The 12,500-nt window shown below is 39.7% G+C and overlaps 2 protein-coding genes across 3 annotated transcripts in view; one reads left to right on the top strand and one right to left on the bottom strand.

Moving 5' to 3' along the window:
• The window catches only part of LOC127528851 (uncharacterized), a 676,472-nt gene that overhangs the window by 535,908 nt on the left and 128,064 nt on the right, over nt 1-12,500 (top strand). The window lies entirely within an intron of this gene.
• LOC114654119 (myogenesis-regulating glycosidase-like) overlaps nt 1-12,500 on the bottom strand; it is a 133,608-nt gene that overhangs the window by 59,427 nt on the left and 61,681 nt on the right. Inside the window, exon 2 of the mRNA XM_051930082.1 lies at nt 1-286. This exon is cut by the window's left edge and continues 89 nt beyond it. Coding sequence (XP_051786042.1) covers nt 1-168 — 168 coding nt within the window. The 5' untranslated portion in view covers nt 169-286. The remainder of the gene's footprint in view (nt 287-12,500) is intronic.

Genomic DNA, 12,500 nt, shown 5'->3' with positions numbered 1-12,500 from the left:
GTCAGCTTTGCGAAGTGAGGCACTATAGTAGCTCCAGGAGACAACAGCAGCAATTACTATAAATAATCCAAGCACACTTGCACCCACAAGGGGCCGCATCTGTTTATGTTTCCTTTCATTAAGGTTGGAATTGCTATGGGGAGAAGAGCTATGAACCATTTGATACATTTGTCTAGTCTACTCAGCTCAAGGTAGAAGATAAATGGGGAAAAAAAATCCAATTTTTCTCCTTTACTCAAAGTGTAAAAGGATATGCTTCCATTCTTCGGTCCTATAATGCCCAGACCTGAAAATAAAAAGACAAATAAAAACATGATGGAAAGCAAAGAACTATGAAACTAATATGAATACTGGAGGAAAAATGCACACAAACTTTCTCTGAATAAATGCTATAGACCAGGGGTCCCAACTCTGGTCATAGAGGACCACAGTCGCTGCAGATTTTCATTCTAACCCTTATATTAATTAGTGACCTGATTTTGCTGCAAATTAACTTCTTTTGAATTATTTTAATTGATTCATGATTTTTTTCCTTAATTAGCTGTCAAACAATAACTAGACACAAAATGAGACAAAACATGAACAGCAAACTGTGGCCAGCATACATTATCTGAAAATAAATGAAGATGAAGGTCTCAGGAATGTTGATCTGCTCAGATCACCAAAACATTTCCAGTGCTTTTAGAAAAGAGAAAAATCCAACAATTTCAGATAAGTATACTATTGCACAAGGAGAGCAGCAACATACCATGGAATTAAAGAACGGGTTTAATAAACGACAAGACTCTGCACCTAATTAAGCAACTGGTTGGAATTTGAGGCCCTGACTTAAGTTGGTCTTCTGCAGGCTCACTCACTTCACATTTCATTTCTGTTTGGGTGCCATTTAAGGAAAGAAATGAAGCAACTCAGAAGAAAAATGAAGAAATTCAGGGGAACAAATCTAAAAAAAAACAAAATTCAAAAAAAGTTAATTAGCAGCAAAAACAGATCACTAATTAAGAAAAGGGTCAGAATGAAAACCTGAAGCCACTGTGGTCTTCAAAGACCAGAGTTGGGGCCCCTGTTATAGACTGCTTCATTACATCGATATTGTTTGTATTTTGCAAGGCAGAAAAGACATGAAACTAGGAGATTTAAATATTTTCTATGGCAAGATAACAAAGTTCAGTGTGTTGGCCTATTTAGTTTAAGTGACGATTGAATTTATTCTTACTAACAGCAGCACACTACACATGATTAGAAATTTAGCACAATTATAAATACAAGACAAAACCATATACGTACACTGTAGAAATCCAACTTTTAGCACACTTTAGGTCAGTAGTACTCTCTTCCTTTAAGGTTCCCCAGAAAATCATGAGAATATGTGAGGGGACCCATACATAGGTCATGATATTTACCCTCTTGTACCTTTGCTGCAAATCTCAATAAGGTGCTTGATTTAGAACTCACATTTATTAAGAAAGGCATATTTTTAGCAAGTGCTGTTACATGGCTTGTGTTTTAAAAGCATAATACAAAATGAATAGGCCATAAAAATAAAACAACCTTATTTTTTATTAAAATTAAAGGCTATTGCCTGAACTTTTTACTCATAAAGTGTGCAGTCATTAAGAGCTAAATAACCAACAATTATCAAAATACAGAATGTCACTGCAGATTCTTTGATAACAAAAGTTGCTCATTACTCAGTTTAATGTATTACTTTTTAAATTAACCATACAATGATCATGTATTTCTGAAAATATCAAATGTCCAAATTAGTCATAATAGAATTTCTTCCCTAACTTAACTAACAGTTGTCATGTGTATTTCCTACTCTTCAGCATTTCTGTAAACAGTAGACAGACAGTCTGACGTGGTACTGAATACCAATGAACTACCTTGGAAGGAGCATCTGGCCCAGTAATAGCTAAAAGGGCAAGGGCTGACCACACCTCAAAGGGTTAAAGAGCAATAGCGGGGTTGGGGACACAGAGAAAGTGGAGGAAGCCACCTGAACTAGATAAAACTATATCACAGATAGGAAGCCATCTGGAAAGCAATGGTTTATTTCTGCAAAAGGCGAAAGGACTTTGAGGAAATTGAGAATCATTTTCTTTAACTGATGGTGAATTTGGGAGTGGAATGGTGGGCTTGTTTGAGGAGACAGGGAGTGAAAATGCTCCTTTGGATTAGAGGTATGGCTTGGCAAAACCCTTCCACTAACTAACATTAAGGAAAAAAAAATTGTGACTTTCTTTCAATGGACATTTTGTCCATCCATCCATCCATCCTCTTCCGCTTATCTGAGATCAGGTCGAGGGGGCAGCAGCTTGAGCAGAGATGCCCAGACTTCCCTCTTCCCCGGCCACTTCTTTTAGCTCTTCCGGGAGAATCCCAAGGCGTTCCCAGGTCAGCCAAGAGACATAGTCCCTCCAGCGTGTCCTGGGTCTTCCCCGGAGACTCCTCCCGGTTAGATGTGCCCGGAACACCTCACCAGGGAGGCGCCCTGATCAGATGCCTGAGCCACCTCATCGGACTCCTCTCGATGCGGAGTAGCAGCGGCTCTACTCTGAGCTCCTCCCTGATGACTGAGCTTCTCACCCTATCTTTAAGGGAAAGCCCAGATACCCTACGGAGGAAGCTCATTTCAGCCGCTTGTATTCGCGATCTCGTTCTTTCGGTCACTACCCATAGCTCATGACCATAGGTGAGGGTAGGAACGTAGATCAACTGATAAACTGAGAGCTTTGCCTTGTGGCTCGGTTCCTTTTTCACCACGACAGACCGATGCAGAGCCCGCATAACTGCGGATGCTGCACCGATCCGCCTGTCGATCTCCCGCTCTATTCTTCCCTCACTCGTGAACAAGATCCCGAGATACTTGAACTCCTCCACTTGGGGCAGGATCTCGCTCCAAACCCTGAGAGGGCATTCCACCCTTTTTCAGCTGAGGACCATGGTCTCGGATTTGGAGGTGCTAATTCCCATACCAGCCACTACACACTCAGCTGCGAACTGATCCAGAGAGAAATGAAGATCACGGGCAGATGAAGCAAACAGGACAACATCTGCAAAAAGCAGTGACCCAATCCTGAATCCACCAAACCGGACCCCCTCAACACCCTGGCTGCGCCTGGAAATTCTGTCCATAAAAGTTATGAACAGAATCGGTGACAAAGAGCAGCCCTGGCGGAGTCCAACTCTCACTGGAAATGGGTTCGACTTACTGCCGGCAATGCGGACCAAGCTCTGACACCGATCATACAGGGACCGAACAACCCTTATCAGGGGGTCTGGTATCCCATACTCTAATTTTTTACATCTAGAATGTCTCACTTAAAGGTTTTCCAATGCTGTATCTGTCCTAGTGTCTATACAAACACAGGGAATTCCGGTTTCTGTATTATATCTTGCCTGAAGAAAACGCCCAGAGAAGCCTTGAAAGCTTACATATTGTAATCTTTTTACATAGCCAATAAAGTGTGTAATTTTGCTTGACTTCTCACTTAATCCCATGGGAAAAATCAGATACATACAGCAGCAGAAACATAAAAACAAGGATACAGAGCCAATCAATCAATTGATAAATGTATATCATGGAGATATTTCAACATAACGTAAGAGTATGTGAGGAGGAAGAACTGGATTGCCTGATTAGCAGTGGGCAGAAAAAACTCAGAGGGGCGCTTGTTAGCACTCCATGGTGGGATGAGCATGGGGCTAAAAGTGCTGTAAGATGGATGGAATGGAAAAAATAGATTTTTCATGATGGAATCCAATTCTGCCACCATTCTCCTTTCCACAACAGCTTCCAGTGTATGAGGTGTTTGCCCTGTAATGGAGTAGTCTTTACAAATAAGTGTTTTTTTCAGGCCTTGTGCTCAAGATGCTTCCCCAGAAGACTGCAGTGTAGAACACACTGGCTACTATGGACTGAGAACATTTCCAGCAGCTTGCTGCATACATCAAAAGACCAGAGTCTCCTTCTCCTCATGTTCCTTCCCATACAACACCGTTGTGTTGTCAGGCCAGACCAGTTTGTTGTTTATGTTAACCCCCAGATATTTACAGCTCTGTACCACTTATACATTCTCCCCCTGAATGGTGAATGCTCTTAGAGGCTCCTTGGCACGGCATAAGTCTATCATCAGCTCTTTTGTTGTGCAGATGTTGAGATGCAGGTTGCTGTCCCTGCACCACAAGACTAAGTCCTCCACAGTCTTCCTGAACTCTGACCCTTCCCCATTATTAAGGCAGCTTACAAAAGAGTCTTCATCTGAAAATTTCTGCAGGGGACAAGCGGTTAAATTATATTTGGTGATTTAAGTACTTTGCTATTATTTTACAATTATTTGTATTTATCATGAGGGCCCCTTGGAAGTTTACAAGGGCCTAATTAACAGGCCACAGGAAATAAGTTGAGAAGTATTGTGTTAGGTCATTAATATATCTAAATATCGCTAAACTAATAGCAACAAAAGAGGGAGAATGGGTGGTGTAAGATGCCAGGTGGCACTGTTGCCCTTTAAACCCAACAGACAGACGCATAAGACAAAGTGTAAAAGGAATGAGTAGATTTTAATTCTTTTTCTTCTAAGCAATAGTGCCTTCAAGCACCACAGCAAGCTTTGTCCACCTCCACTCGACTCTGGCTCACTTGCTGGGTTCGCAGCAGTCCTTGACCCAGAAGTGCTTCTGTTCTTACTCCAATCGTGACTTACCAGCACTTCCGGGTCAGATGGAGAACTTGAATTTTCTTCAGCCCGGAACTACTTCGGAGCTTCCATCATATGGATGAGATAGAACTCCTCTGGTACTCTTGCATCATCCCCTGGAGGAACCCACAGTTTCCAGCTGGGCTGTGGTATTAAACTACGTCCAGGGGAGTGGCCAGCTAGCATTTTGGGGGAGGTAGTGTCCTTGAAAAGCTGACTTCCCCTGTCCTTCCATCGCAGGGGCATCCCGGCCGGGTTGAGCTGCCGGCCGTCTCTTACAGTGGAAAACACACAACTGCTAAATTAAAATCAGCTACACTCTATAGTAAAGTAATAATACATTTTATAAAAATAACAGGGACCTAAATCAGCAATTTAAGAAGCGATATTATATGTTGGCACTTTCTAATATATTACATCGGTTTCTATTAGGGATGCACGATAATATCGGCTTTACATCTGTATTGGCAGGTAATGGGTTAAAAAAAATTTAGTCGGCATCGGACTGATGACTAAATTTGACCGATAATTCGAACCGATATTGATGACACGTTCACTGTCTTCCATATGTGCCAGACATTTAGGCGACACTAGGCTACTGTGTGAAAATGTCTGTTTTCCAAAGTGAGTGAGAGCGACATAAAATATGCCATTTGCAACACACGTTCGACTAATGTTTTGCACGGAGGGACCAAAGTGTGAAATTTCAATACCACCAACTTAATTACACACTTGAAGACATGTCATCCTGACAAATATACAGAATTCCTCAGAGCAAAAGAGGAGAATCCTGTGCCTCCACGCACAAAATCAAAAACTGCACTTGCTCAACGTGTCTATCAGTTACTTGAAAAATCAAAAAATTTGATAAAGATAACCCTAAAGCTCAAACAATCACTGCAAAGGTGATGGAATTTATTGCTCTGGACAATCCGCCATTTTCAGTTGTAGAAGATATGGGATTTTGAAGGCTGCTTGAGCATCTCAAGCCCAGTTACCAGATTGGAAGCGCTATGTCAGAATAATAATGGCAACTGCATGAGTTACGTGTTGAAAGTAATGTGCACAAACTCCTTGCTGAAGATGTCACAGTCATAAGCTTTACCACTGATATATGAACATCTGATACGAGTGCTATTAGTATGCTTAGTTTATCAGCTCAGTGGATTGACCACAAGTTTGAATTGCAGAATGCAATCTTGCACATTCAAGAATGCTCTGGATCACACACTGGTGCTGCACTGTCTGTGGCGTTTAAAAGAATGTTTGAAACATGGAAAATACTACATGAACATCCTCTTTGGGTATTACAGGACAATACACGCAATGTTGCAAAGGCTATGGAGGAATGCGGGATCCCAAGTTTGCCATGTATGGCTCATACTTTACAGCTTACCATGAACGACAGTGTACTGGCACAAGTTTTTTTTAAATTAATAATTAAGAAAAAAAAAAAAAAAAGAAAAAAAAAAAAAAAAAACCACACACCTTGGGTGAGATTTACAAAGCTGAAAATATAATGGAAAGTTGTACACGCACATTTTGCTTCTTAAGTGTAAATACCAACTAAAGTAGTTTCTATACATCATATTCATCACCATTGAACATTTATATATTTGTCATGTCAATGCACATTCTAATAACTGATCTGTAATATCAATTACTGTATATGCCCACGTATAAGTCGGGTCTTGAAAATCAGACCCCAACTTATACGACCATTCAAAAATGTGAATTTTTTTTTTTTTTTTTTTATATAAACACATCGTCTTGCCTCCTCCAATCTCCCAACAGTTTCTCGGACTCATCGAATTTTGTTACAGCAGTGCAGTTACCAATTTCTTTCGCTACTTCAACAACGTTTAATTTAAAACCAGCTTCATAATTCTTTCTGATCAAACGCTACATCGTTGTTAAGGGATGCTCTTACGATAAAAGATGTATGAGGGTGTGAGATACAAAAAAATACAAATCAGCACAAACGTTGCTTCGGAATAATTCAGGTATTACTGTGTGGTCACATAGGCATGAGAGAGAGAGAGAGAGAGAGAGAGAGAGAGAGAGAGAGAGATTAGGAGCACACACCGATACACCGCATTGCCGCACCCACATAGAAAAAAAAGGCAGTGTGCTCCTTGGTTTCTCTCTCAGGTGGGCGTTAGCATATCACAATTCCTTGTAACAATAGCGTGAGTTTTCCGCATTCGACTTATATGACCTATATTATAAAATCAAGTCCCGACTTATCCGCGAGTATATACGGTGTTATAACGTGCGAGTTATCATTTACCTGGTTTGGCTGCATTTCCCTAAGGTTAAATTAAATTTGGACTATAATTCAGAAGAAATTTCAAAAGCAAATTTTATTCTTAACAAAATTTTATTACCTGCCACTGTGAAGGAAATGGGCACAAAGACATCATTAAAATGTTAAATATGGACTCCCATTACTGCATATTCATTCAAAAACATATCTATACCAACATCTCTCTAAATCCCTCTCTCTCAATCGGTACACAGTTAATTCTTGGTGTCTATAGAAGTCACATTTCTGAAAACTCTCTAGATATGGAAATCATGCAAGCTGAAGCACTGATCCTATGGGAAACATGGAATTAGATTCTTGCAGGAGGCTGGCTTGGAGCAGGGACCATCATAGGAAGACGGGGTGGGGGTCTTGGTTTGTGAGAGATGGAGGAATGGAATCAGCCACTGTATGCCAACTAGTAGTGAGGTGATGTAGTCCACATTACATTATTTTACTCAAAATGGGTACGTCAAAAAACAGAAGAAGATCACAGGGGAAGGAAAAGGGAAAGTTAAAAGGTAAGAGTGGGATTACTGACTGGGAAAGGAAGAGTGGGCAGATTAAATGGAAAGGGCAGAGGTGAAAGTGTGTGTGTGTAGGAAACAAGGTGGAAGGGGAATAAAGCAAGAGAATTAGGAGGAGGCTTTAAGCTGCTGTAAAGTGGAGCAAAAATGGGCAAGGGAGAAATGGTGTTGATATTAGCAGTATCCAAAGAACGAAAAGATAGTCTTATCAGTATGAGTAGGAGGAATGATAGGGCGAGGATTGCCAAGCTGGGCCTTGGTGAGACTTTAGTTAATGTCACGTGTGCATATGCTTTTCAAGAGGGCAGTGAGGAGAAAGGTGATTGTTAGTGGTAATCTAAATGGGCACATGGGAAACAGAAGAAGAAAGAAATGGGGAAGTGGAGAGAATAGCAGCTTTTGCCATGGCATCTGATTTGATGATAATTATTATTTTTTTTTTTTTTTTTTTGGAAAAGGAAAGTAAGTCAGCTTGTGACTTACAGTAGTTAAGAAAAACCCAAAATGACTCTCTTTAAAATGAGATCTTCTACACATTAGAAAAAGAGTTGTAAAGACATAAAAGGGGAAAGTGTGACAGTGTAGTAAAAAGTGGTGATAAGACTGGGAGATCAGAATCAGCAAGAGAATAAATCCAGAGCAAGCAGCACCAAGGATAAAGTGGTGGAGATTAAAAGAGGAATGGCTTAAGAAAAGGTTTGGGGAGAAATTTTTAAATGAAGTGCAGTCATTTGAGAGTGTGGAGGAATGGTGGGCGAAAAATAGCAAAATTATATTAACAGCATTTGAAGGAGGACATCAGGAAGGAGCATGTGGCAAAGACATGTTGTGGAACAGAGAGGTGCAGGATCTGATAAAGGCTAAGAAGAAATGGTACCAATCAGGGAAGGTGGAAGATGGAGAAATGTATATGTAGACAAACAAGGAGAAAATAAGGCAGTGGCAAGAGCCAAGGCACAGGCTTTGGAGGAGGTATATAAAAAAATTGGAGCAAGAATGAATGATTTTTAAAATAGTCAAGACTAAAAAACAGATGAAAGATTAACAATGTGTGGTCTTAAATAAGCATGATAGGATCAGGAATAGATGGAAAAGGTATTGTGAAAAGCTTTTCAGTGAAGAAAATCCAAGGGTACTATTTGGGGATGAAGTCCCAAATAATGGGTTAGTAACAAGAATAAGGAGGGAAGTACAGGATGCACTGAAAAGAATGAAAAATTGAAAGGCAACAGGAACATATGAAATACTAACAGAAATGTGGAAGAGTTGAGGAGATGAGAGTACATATGTTGTGGGATCTAATGCAGAAAATCTATGAATAGGAGAGAATATCAGAGGAGTGGAAGAACAGTGTGACATTTGTAAGGAGAAGGGTAACATTCAGGATTGTGGAAACTATAGAGGGATAAAGCGGATATCACACAAAATGAAAATGTGGGAAAGCATTATACAGAGAATGCTTAGGGAAGAGACTACCATAGGGAAGAAGTAGTTGGTTTAATGTCAGAAAGAGGAACCACTGCTGCAGTCTTTGCATTGAGATAGCTCATAGAGAAGCATTGAGAAAAACAGAAAGGATTGCATACCGGTATAGTTTTTACTGATTTGGAGAAGGTTTATGATAGAGTGCCATGTCAAGAGGTCTGGAGGTGCATGAGAGAGAAAGTAGTACCAGAGTAGCATGTGAAGAGTGTCCAGGATATGTACAAGTAAGTGAGGACTCAGGTTAAAAGCAGCGTGGGGTAACAGATAAGATATCAATTACAGTAGGTCTGCACCAATGATCTCCTTTAAGTGCTTAGCCCTTTAACAATAGAATTCCTGAAGCCTACGAAAAAACTTGTAATCCCGGCCCACCTTAAATTCCTTTGCACCTCTCCATCAGTGTCTTTGGTTTTATAAATGTGTCGATCAGCACAAGCAGCCTGCTATTCCACAACACCACCCCACACCCTGACTCAGCTCAAGTAAGAGAGAAGATTCTCAGAGCTAAAAAGTCTGTTCATCTGGGTGTGAGGTGTCTGGAGTTGAAGAGGGTAAATAATGTTATGTCTTTTGGAATACATACATTTCGTGTGTGTTCGTAGTTTACAACGATCTGTGTAAATGTAGGAAGAAATGAGAGGCTGGACTTGTTGAACAGAACTAAATAAAAAAAGTATATCATATTTTATTATTTTTTTACCATGCTTCTTTTAACTTCACCTGTTTGTTGTCTGGTGCAAATCTTGTAATCTATATGTAACCCACTTCCTGTTGTCCAAATGACTAGAAATTCTGCACACTTACTCACTTCCGATAATACATGAATCAATAATCAGTTTCACTAATTGATCAATTAATCCATGTTAAGAAATGAAATTTTCATATTAAGAATAGTTAAAGATTTCACCAACAGATGGCACAAGTATTGGAAAAATATTAAAGTGTTAAAATACTGATTACAAAATTATATTAAAACAAACACACTATATATATATATATATATATATATATATATACACACACACACATATATACATTCATATATACATATACATACATACATACATATATATATATATATATATACACATACATATATATCACACATACATCCATAAACACACACGTATACATCTATCCATCCATCCATCCATCCATCCTCTTCATATATACATATATACATACATACATAGTGCGTTGTAACACGGGCTGTGATTGTTACATGGGAGGGAGACGACAAATCACAGCTTCCCGCTTTCTAATTGGGCCTGTGATTGGTGCTTTGACTGATGCCTAGATCCCACAGTATGTCCCCTTAGGAGAGGCGTTAGGCAAGTGTAACTGCAAGTTTAGCTTTACACCTGTTTTTAAGGCTTATTGACTGAAAGGGGCTTTCATGAAAAAACTTAGGGCTTTGCTACAGGACACACCCTCCACAAGTTAAGGAAGTAAAAATAAAGGTATATATTTCTTTTTATTTAAACCTTTTAAGTTTGTATGTGGGCGGCATGGTGGCGCAGTGAAAGGTGCCAGGTAGGAGACCCGGGTTCGCTTCCCTGTGTGGAGTTTGAATGTTCTCCCCGTGTCTGTCTGGGTTTCCTCCGGGTACTCCGGTTTCCTCCCACAGTCCAAAGACATGCAGGTTAGGTGCATTGGCGATTCTAAATTGTCTCTGGTGTGTGGGTGTGTGCGCCCTGCGGTGGGCTGGCACCTTGCCCGGAGTTTGTTTCCTGCCTTGTGCCCTGTGTTAGCAGGGATTGGCTCCTGTATTTAGGATATAGTGGGTTGGATAATGGATGGATGGACAGTTGTATGCATAGACCTATTTGCCCGTTTGTTTTTTTTCCCTTTCTTCAGTAATATTTCAGCAAACCCGGAGCTTGTGAGTTCAAATCCTGGTACTGACACCACTGTGTGACCCAGAGGAAGTCACTTCACCTGCCTGTGCTGCAAAAAACAAAAGTAATGTAACAAATTGTACCTCAGATGTTGCAAGTTGCTAGAATAAAGGCATAAGTAAAATAGATAAATATGTATTATACACATAGGAACTATTCATTTATTTTCAGTTAAGTCCTCTGCAGCAAACCTTTATAAATGAGGGTTTCTCCTTTTTAGATAGTGCAAACTGTTTTTTCTTCACTGAGGTTTTCTCTTGGAGAGCTTTTTTCATTTCATTGAAAATTAAAGAACCAGCTGCCAAAATATGTAGCTTTCTTATTAATTTTTCAACATTGTGTAAAATGACTTTATAAAGTAACATAAAAGGTTTAGATAGATAGATAGATATAGATACTTTATTAATCCCAATGGGAAATTCACATTTTCCAGCAGCAGCATACTGATACAATAAATAACATTAAAGAATGATAATAATGCAGGTGAAAAAAAGACAATAACTTTGTATAATGTTAAATGTTAACGTTTACCCCCCACCCCCCAGGTGGAATTGAAGAGTCGCATAGTTTGGGGGAGGAACGATCTCCTCAATCTATCAGTGGAGCAGGACAGTGACAGCAGTCTGTCGCTGAAGCTGCTCTTCTGTCCGGAGATTATACTATTTAGTGGATGCAGTGGATTCTCCATAATTGATAGGAGCCTTCTGAGCGCCCTTCGCTCTGCAACAAATGTTAAACTGTCCAGCTCCATGCCAACAATAGAGCCTGCCTTCCTCACCAGTTTGTCCAGTGGTGAGGCGTCTTTCCTCTTAATGCTGCCTCCACAGCACACCACCGCGTAGAAGAGGGCGCTCGCCACAACTGTCTGATAGAACATCTGTAGCATCTTATTGCAGATATTGAAGGATGCCAACCTTCTAAGGAAGTATAGTCGGCTCTGTCCTTTCTTGCACAGCGCATCAGTATTGGCAGTCCAGTGTAATTTATCATCCAGCTGCAGTTTAAATACTGGTTATCCTTTTACACTAAAATATTACTAAAGAGATACAAGAGATACAAAAAAAGTAAAATGCATATGTTCTTTTTCTTTAAGGAGATTAAATATTACTGATGAAAGAAAAAAAAAAAAAAAAAAACAAACGGCCAAATGGGGTTATGCATACGAACTTAAAAGGTTTAAATAAAACAGAAATATATACTTTTATTTTTTACTTCCTTAAGTTGTGGAGGGTGTATCCTGTAGCATGCATATTATATATATATATACATATATATATATATATATATATATACATATATATACACACACACACACATATATACAGTAATCTCTCCTCCATCGCGGGGGTTGCGTTCCAGAGCCACTCGCGAAATAAGAAAATCCGTGAAGTAGAAACCATAGATTTATATGGTTATTTTTATATTGTCATGCTTGGGTCACAGATTTGCGCAGAAACACAGGAGGTTGTAGAGAGACAGGAACGTTATTCAAACACTGCAAACAAACATTTGTCTCTTTTTCAAAAGTTTAAACTGTGCTCCATGACATGACAGAGATGACAGTTCAGTCTCACAATGAAAA

The sequence above is a fragment of the Erpetoichthys calabaricus genome, chromosome 7 (assembly GCF_900747795.2).
Source record: "Erpetoichthys calabaricus chromosome 7, fErpCal1.3, whole genome shotgun sequence".
Classification (NCBI taxonomy): Eukaryota; Metazoa; Chordata; class Cladistia; order Polypteriformes; family Polypteridae; genus Erpetoichthys; species Erpetoichthys calabaricus.
This window is presented reverse-complemented; position numbering and strand designations above follow the sequence as displayed.